The sequence below is a fragment of the Mauremys reevesii genome, linkage group 13 (genome assembly GCF_016161935.1).
Source record: "Mauremys reevesii isolate NIE-2019 linkage group 13, ASM1616193v1, whole genome shotgun sequence".
NCBI classification, from domain to species: domain Eukaryota; kingdom Metazoa; phylum Chordata; order Testudines; family Geoemydidae; genus Mauremys; species Mauremys reevesii.
In genome coordinates, this window is record NC_052635.1 from 1,335,133 (window position 1) to 1,343,658 (window position 8,526).

The 8,526-nt window shown below is 43.6% G+C and overlaps 1 gene segment (V, D, J or C); it reads left to right on the forward strand.

Annotated features, from left to right (window-relative positions):
- The first annotated feature begins 2,418 nt into the window (after positions 1-2,418).
- LOC120380722 lies at positions 2,419-3,182 on the forward strand. The segment is given in 2 exon segments: positions 2,419-2,507; positions 2,860-3,182. Coding segments are annotated over 2 exon segments (369 nt in total).
- Positions 3,183-8,526: the final 5,344 nt, after the last annotated feature.

Genomic DNA, 8,526 nt, shown 5'->3' on the forward strand with positions numbered 1-8,526 from the left:
ATTAGCTTCATTAAGTTGTTTAAGCAGCTCCATTAAAATGACACCACTGGAGAATCAGAATGGTCAGCTGGAATTGACTTCCAGTCCAGTTCCCTGCACTCATGGCAGGACTAAGTATTATCTCCTAGACAATTCCTGACAGGTGTTTGTCCAACCTGCCTTAAAAACCTCCAATGAGGGGGATTTCACAACCTCTCTAGGCAATTTATTCTGGTGCTTAACAACCCTGAGAGGGAGTTTTTCCTTAATGTTCAACCTAGACTATAATCTTGCTGCAATTTAATCTCCTACCTTCTTGACCTAGCCTCAGAGATTAATGGGAACAATTTTTCACCTTCCTCCTTATAACATCATTTCTTGTACTTGAAAACTGTTATCATGTACCCTCTCAGACTTCTCTTCTCCAGAAACCCATTTTTAAATCTTGCCTCATAAATAATCTTTTCTAGACCTTTAATCATTTTTGTTGTTCTTCTCTGGACTTTCTTCAATTTCTCCACATCATTCGTGAAATGTGGTGTCCAGAAACTGGAGACAATACTCCAGTTGAGGCCTTCCAGTTGAACAGAATAATTACTTCTGGTGTCTTGCTTACAACACTCCTGCTAATACATCCCAGAATGATGTTTGCTTTGGTTTTTTTTATTTATTTTATTTTTTTTTGGGAACAGTGTTACATTGTTGACTCATGTTTAGCTTGTGATGCACTATGATTCCCAGATAACGTTCTGCAATATTCCTTCCTAGGCAGTCATTTCTCATTTTGTTTGTGTGCAACTGAATGTTCCTTCCTAAGTGGAGTAATTTGCATTTATCCTAACTGAATTTCATCCTATTCAGGGCCGCCCAGAGGATTCCAGGGGCCCAGGGTCTTCTCCCTCCATTCCGGGACCCGCCGCCAAAGTGCTCAAAAGACCCACGGCGGGACTCCTCCGCGTGCAGCCCCACCGTGGGTCTTCGGGGCACTTTGGCGGTGGGTCCCAGAACAGGCTGCACTCCGGCGGTGGGTCCCGCTTCGGCAGTAATTCGGCGGCGGGGGGGTCCTTCTATCCCGGAGAGTAAGGACCCCCCCGCCAGCGAAGACGGGGAGCGAAGAAACTCCCTGGGCCCCAGAGCGAGTGAAGGACCCCAGGGGCCCAGAAACTGGGGACTGGTCTGGGCGGCCCTGATCCTATTTACTTCAGACCATTTCTCCAGTTTGTCCAGATCATTTTGAATTTAGTCAAGATATACCACATCTACGCTTTCCCCCATCCACAGGGTTTGTTATTCTGTCAAAAAAGGCTATTAGGCTGTAAAAGTCATCAGTTTACATCAGCTTCCCAAGGGTCACATACGTGTTTGATGAGTTAAAATAAACAAACAACATTTGTACTAAAAATGAGTAAAATATCACATCAGTTTATACAGCTTAAAATATTACAAATTACCAATTTATGGCAACTTGTGGAAAGAAAGAAAGAAAGAAAGAAAGAAAGAAAGAAAGAAAGAAAGAAAGAAAGAAGGAAAATATCCATTGTGGTACAGTAGAGATAAAACAATGCAAATTAAAAGCTATAGATAAATAATACTATTAAATACTCATTTTTGTGGCAGAAAATGACTTAAAATATGGGGAAAATATACTGTTAAAATACGCAGATGTAGGTGTGTGTTGATGGGAATAGCTACGGTTTGGGACTCCCCTAGAGACATATCGCTGTTCAAATTTAAGATAAAATTACATTTCTGGCTGATGTTTTATGAAACTGTTAGTTCTTTGTAACTATGCACGATTATACATGGGCATAGTAATGCGTTCTGTGCAGGTTATGGTAAAGCAATGATAAAGCAGCGACACCTGCTGGTGACAAATGTAAATACACCGTGTCCTTTAAAACACTTGTATGTTCTTTATATTTTGAGGTTTTCATCATGATCACAGCAAAGGCCATAGAAGAAAGACATTAACAATTATTTCAAGAAATTGGACTGAGAATTAAAAAAAATATATGCTATTAAACTTTTCTTTTGAAACGCTCCAACCTAATTCCTGATAAATGTATCCATTTCCTTAAAAGGACACCACAATAATTAAGGAGGGCCTCAAGATATTTATCTTCACAATCCACATTTGGGGCAGAGAAAAATTATTTTTATAGGTAGGGAAACCCAGGAAAGAGACTGGCTCATTGCCTTGATCAAGGTCACAAGGGAGCCGGAGGGAGAGGTGGGAATTGAAGCCAGCTCTCCCTGCAGCCAGAGACGAGCCTTACCCACAAGCCTATTCTTCTTCCTGCAAACTCAGCACAATGCCATCTACACACTAATCTGAACGCAGCGTGCACCCAACCCCCTCCCGCTTCGTCCAGCCCGGGTTCTCTTGAACTTTCCTTAGTTGTCACTACCTGCAGAGAGTAGTCGCTATTTCCCTCTTCGCAGCAACATCTGAGCGCGCAGATTTGGTAGCTGTGGACACACCATGGAGACGTGTGGTGTTCTCATTATCTGGATATTTAACCTCCTGGGTAAAGGATGCTCTGGGATTTTTGAAGTATTTGGAGGAAGTCAGGCATACAATGGAACCCTGACGCTAATTCTTTACCGAGCCCTAATCTTTACTCTGCCCCTAACCCCTAACTGAAACCCCGATCCTAATCCTAGCGGTGAGCGCTGCTTTTTACCTTTACACTAAACCCTAACACTGTCCTCATCCTTAACTCTAATATACTAACCTCTCAGCCCAACCTGACCCCTACACCTAACCTTCATCTGTTAGGAGCGGGGATACGTTCTGATCCCCAGCCGTGCGCCTAGAGCCATCCCCATGGGCCAAGCGTACTTGGAAAGATGTCCTTACATGAGGTTCTCTTCTTGCAGGGGCTGCGCTGGGCGATTCGGTCGAGCCCAGCGAACCCGCAGTGTCTGGAGGAGAAGGAGACGCTGTGACACTCACATGCTCTTACAATACGGACTATTCTGGTGGCATCTATCTCTACTGGTACCGTCAGTATCCGAACCGAGCCCCGCAGTACATTCTCTGGAGAGGAGCGAAGTCCTACAGCAAACTCAGTGATACGGCAGAGTTCGCCGAGAAGAGGTTTTCTTCTCAGACTGACGACAACTCCACTGTTTTAACCATCAAACCCCTGGAGCTGGCAGACACAGCGGTGTATTACTGCGCCCTGCAGCGGGCACAGTGACAGAGCCACATGGCAGAGCAGTACAAAAACCCTCCTTTCCTTGCAGCAGCTGAGGTTATTGAAGCTGGAAGGAGAGTCCCTCAGAAGACTTGTTACGTTGTTAAAAGGACTCATTTCAGGGTGCTTGTGAGAGTGTCAAGTTATTCCTTACATGCACCCACCCCAATGTAAAATGCTCACTGAACAATTTACACTAAAAAGTACAAAAGGCAGGAACTTAAATCAGGAAACCTGTTAGACACCTTCCGGCAGCATATTCTGGGGGCATTTTGTAAAAATAAATTGTAAAAATACCAATTTGTTACATGTGATTAAAATTGTGATGCAAAATTGTAACAGTTGTTGATAGATAGAGTGAGGTTATATTTACAGTTCCAAGTCTACAGGAGTTAAATCACAATTAAACCAGAAGACAACAAGCTTCTATTTTGGGGCGAAATGTTAGAAAACTCCTTATTAGTAGATGCCTAGATTCCATGGCCTGACGGGACCAGTGTGATCATCTTGTCTGACCTCCTGTGTAACACAGGCCCAACACAATTCCTAGAGCAGCTGTTTTAGAAAAACTTCCCGTTTGGGTTTTAAAATTGCCAGGCATGGAGAATCCACCACAACCCCCTTGGTAAATTGTTCCAGTTGTTAATTACCCTCACTGACAAAAATTAGCACCTTATTTCTGGTCCGAATTTGTGTAACTTCCACTTCCAACCATTGGCACCTGTTGTATCTTTGCTTGCTAGGTTGTAGGGACCATTATTAAATATTTGTCTGTAATAGACTATAATCAAATCAGCCCTTCACTATCTCTTTGTAAATAGCTTGAGTTTCTTGAGTCTATCACTATAAACATGTTTTCTAATCTTGTAATCATTCTCACAGATCTTCTCTGAACACTCGCCAATTTATCAACCTCCTTCCTGAATTCTGGACGCCTGAACTGGACAAAGTATTCTGGCAGCGGCCCCAACACTGCCAAATACAGAATTAAAATAACTTCTCTCCGCTCTTATTTGGCGCTGTCTCTCTCTTCTGGTACTTCAGTACCGTAACCATGGCCTGCAGTGCACTTTCCAGAGACGAGCTAAAAGAGCCAGTGATGCTGCAGGCTTCGCCCAGGAGAGGTTTTCGTCCCAGGCTGATGACAGCTCCACAGTTCTGAGGATTACAGACCTGAGGCTGGCACTGGCAGACACAGCGGTGTATTACTGCGTCCCGCAGCGCTCAGAGTGACAGAGCCACATAGCAAAACTGGGCAAAAACCGCTCCCATCCTTGATGCAGCGGAAATTAGGCGCCCTGAGACTGGAAACAGCTGCCTTAGGAGAATTGTTAAGCTGCCAAGAAATACATATTTTCTGGCAGTGGTTCTCAAACTATTGTACTGGTGACCGCTTTCACACAGCAAACCTCCGAATGTGACCCCCTTATACATTAAAAACACTTTTTAACATATTTAACACCATTATAAAGGCAAAGTGAGGTTTGGGGTGGAGGCTGACAGCTCACGACCCCCCATGAAATAACCTCGCGACCCTCTGAGGGGTCCCGACCCCCAGTTTGGTAACTGGTGTCAAACTGGTGTTTCCTATCCCCTGCAAACCAAATCTTTATTCAAATCTTAATACTAATACATCAACCTTGGATCATAGAATGGGCATGAGGTTATTCTGTTAACATCTTGGGAATGTTTTTCTCCTCATAGACTATTGTATTTTTCAAATAACGTGTAGTAGAACTACCGTTTTTTTAAAAACGTGTGTTAAAATCGTGTAGTTAAATGATTTAAATGAAGATAACCTATTTATGAGTGTGCGTGGGAGATTTAAATGACTAATTGCAAGTCTGAGACTGTCACAACCTATAAAGCACGTTCTGTTTTGGTGCGATTAGTTAGAAATTTCGTATTGCCAATGCTTTGTATGACATTTTAATAATGCATGTGACTAAAGTAACGCTGTCCAGGCAGATTTGGAGGAAATAACAAGGTAGCGCAACCTACTGGTAAAAAGTATAATACACATGTGATTTTAATCTTTCCATGTTCTATTTATTTTAGATTTTAACCGGGGAGGAAAAAGAGACTTTTAAAACATATTGCAAGAATTCTGTCTGGGACTTTTTAAGGAGCCTCTGTGAATGAAACACCCATATTTCATTAAAATCATCCTTTGCAAGTCTCTACCTTCATTACTGGTAAAGCTATCTGAGTATCTATCTACTTATATCACCCCATCACAAAAACATGAGTGCTTCCAAATATGTGTCCTCACAATCTAGGTGTGGTAGAGAAATATTAGGATCTCTGTTTTACATATGGGGGAAACCTAGGCAGAGAGATTAACTGCCTTGACCAAGTTCTCAAAGGGGTTCTTTGGTGGAGCTGGCAACTGAAACCATCTCTCTTGAGTCTCAAATCAGAGCCTCAGCCACAACTCCGTCCTTTCCCCCGCAATCTCAGGAGGATGTCAGCTGCTCATCATTGGTACCGACTATTCTCGTACCAAACCCTAATAGACCATCTAATCAGTGGGCACCAAAAAAACACCCCCTGTAAAATAGTGCACAGACTGGACATCACGGCGGGCAGGAAGTACTTGCAACCTGGGATTTAAATTATGGTATTAAAAACAATGAAGATGCTGCCACCTGTTAGTGCGCTGTTGCACAGTGGTAAACGCTGACTCTTTCTGTGCAAAAATGCACCCAGGAGCTCAGATTGTGAGCTCTTCCGGGCTAGGAGCAGCTTTCCTCTCTGTGTCTGTGCAGCACCCAACACTATGGGGTCCTGGCTCATCACTGTGACTTACTGGTGCTGCCATCACTACCAGCACCATAATAATCATCATCATAATCAAGTCTGACAAGAGAAGTGTGAGGCAACCCAGAATAAACAGGGCTCTCACTATATGATGTTTTATGGCTGAAATGTTCAAATCAGGTAGTGTCTGCAAGCCTCCCAGTCTTTAACGCATGCATCCTGACAGCACCCTGTGAGAGGGGAAAGTGCTGTTACCCACATACAGTTGGGGCACTGTGGCACAAAAGTCTTTTCAAAAGCATCTCAGTGCTTTAGGAGGGTAAGTCCCATTGCAAATTACAAGCAAGGCACAGTTTTTAACAGAGAGGGTGATTCACTCTTGGAACAAACTCCCTAGGGAAGAGATGGACCCTCTATCTCTTGGGGTTTTCTGATCCAGACTGGAAGAGTTTCTGGAGGATACGGGTTAGATAAACACAGATTACTCAAGAGAGGGGTAACAGCATGACATTTTATGGTCTCTGAAATGTAGGGGATCAGACTAGAATCCTACATGATCTATTGGTTCCTTTTGGCTGTAAAATACATTTTAGAAAGTGGTTTAGGAAACAAAAAAACGATTTACCTACAGTAATTATCTGCCCCCCCCCATTACCAGGACCATCACAATATTTTATCCCCCCAAAATCCCTGTGAGATAGGGAAGTCCCATTTTACAGATGGGGAAACAAAGAACAGAAGGACTAAAATACTCTCTCAGGATCACGAAGGGAGTCTATGGCAGGTCTATCCCTCCCTGGCCTGTACCTTAGCCAGAAAGACCATCCTTTGTTATTCCAAGGAGAATAAGATTTCACCCTTTTCTGGAAACAGTTGTGAGATTAAACAAGAATTGCTGGTTTGTTGCCTGAATTGGAAAGTTTGCTTAACTCCACTAACCATCAGAGGGTAATGCTATAGTTTAATAGGTACTTAAGTGTAGGTTAATAGATTTAAAGGCCAGAAGACCACTAGATCATGACCCCCTGTATAACACAGATCACAGAATTTCATCGTGTTTCTCCTGTATTGAGCCCAATATTTTGTGCTTGACTAAAGCGTATCTTCCTCAAGTATCACTGCTGGGGCATCCCACCAATTGGACGTGGAGACCAATTATAATTATTATTGGTGTGTCTCAGAGATTGCATTATTATAGCGCCTAGCAGCCAAATTTGAAAATGTATTTCGGTGCCTAATTCACATTGATTTCAGCGGAACGTACTGACCTTTAAAATCTGACCCTTAGTCCCCCTGAGCCTCAATTCCTTACCTGTAAAATGGGGATAGAAGTCCTTCCTTAGACTATTTAGACAGTAAATTCTGCCAGAAAATGTTTTGGGTTCTTTTTATTGTGTGTCTGTGCAGCGCCCTGCACAAGGAGGTCTTTATGTGGTACTGCTATATAGAGAAGGGTAATAATGCTATAATGATAATAAATGTAAAGCCGAACACCCGCACGCCTTCAGCGAGCAAGCCGTTCTCCATCTCTTGAGGATGAAAGTTTAAAGAGACCTTTGATGAGCAACATCTTGTGATATGTTCGAAAAAACACCCTCCTTAATCCCCTATTTCCTTTACTGCCACAGCAACCAAACTGCCATGCAATCTTTGCAGATAAGGCAGAAGTGGTGAGGGGTTGAATGCACTCGGAATCTAGTTCTGCCGTAACAGGCGGTGTTATCTCTCTGCCGCCAGCGACAGCAGCAAGCTTCGATCTACGAACAGAACAAAATACCCTGCGGAGTGCCATGAATGGGCGCAGCTGTCTCTTCTTATCCCTGTTCTGTGAGTAACGCCGCTTATTGTCTATTTTAAATGCATTGTTGTTATAGTAACACCCACTGCCTCCAACTGAAATCAGACCCCATTGTATTGTGTTGAGCTTTGTATAGATACGTACTGAGAGTCAGTCGAACCCCAGAGAGAGTACAACTGAGAGTTACAAAGATGCCTAAGGTATTTAGAGGCCAAATCTCCGCTACTCTTAAAGGTAACCGAGTGTCCAAATCTTTTAGGTGTCTGATGTTCTCAGCCCAGATGAGTTGCTGAGAGTCACCCAGAGAGTTGGTAGCAGGGCTTGAAGTTAAATCCAGTGTCCTGAGCCCCAGTTCAGTGCCCTCCATACCAGACACCTTCCTCTGCCATCACCATTGCAAGCTAACCGAGTCCAGTTCATGTTCCTCTTGTGCTGTGCATCGCTAGCCCACGCTTGTTGTTTAGTGTTTTATTTAACTCTCTCTCATTCCCTGCCCCGAGGTGGTATCTGCCTGTCTGATGTAACCCAGTCCCCCGACCAGTGCCGTGCTACGTTGACTGATGCAAAGATTCAATGCACCCATGACATTCCGGCTGGGAATTACGATTCCATTTACTGGTATTACCGGAAGGCCAGCACTGAACTGACTTACATCGCTCACAGCTACAGTGGCGAGAGAAATTCAGGGCGTTTCCGAGTCTATGTTGACCGTGCCAACAGCTCCAGCGTTTTAACGATCGGGACTTTACAGCCGGGAGATGGTGCTGTATATTATTGTGCCTTGCAGCG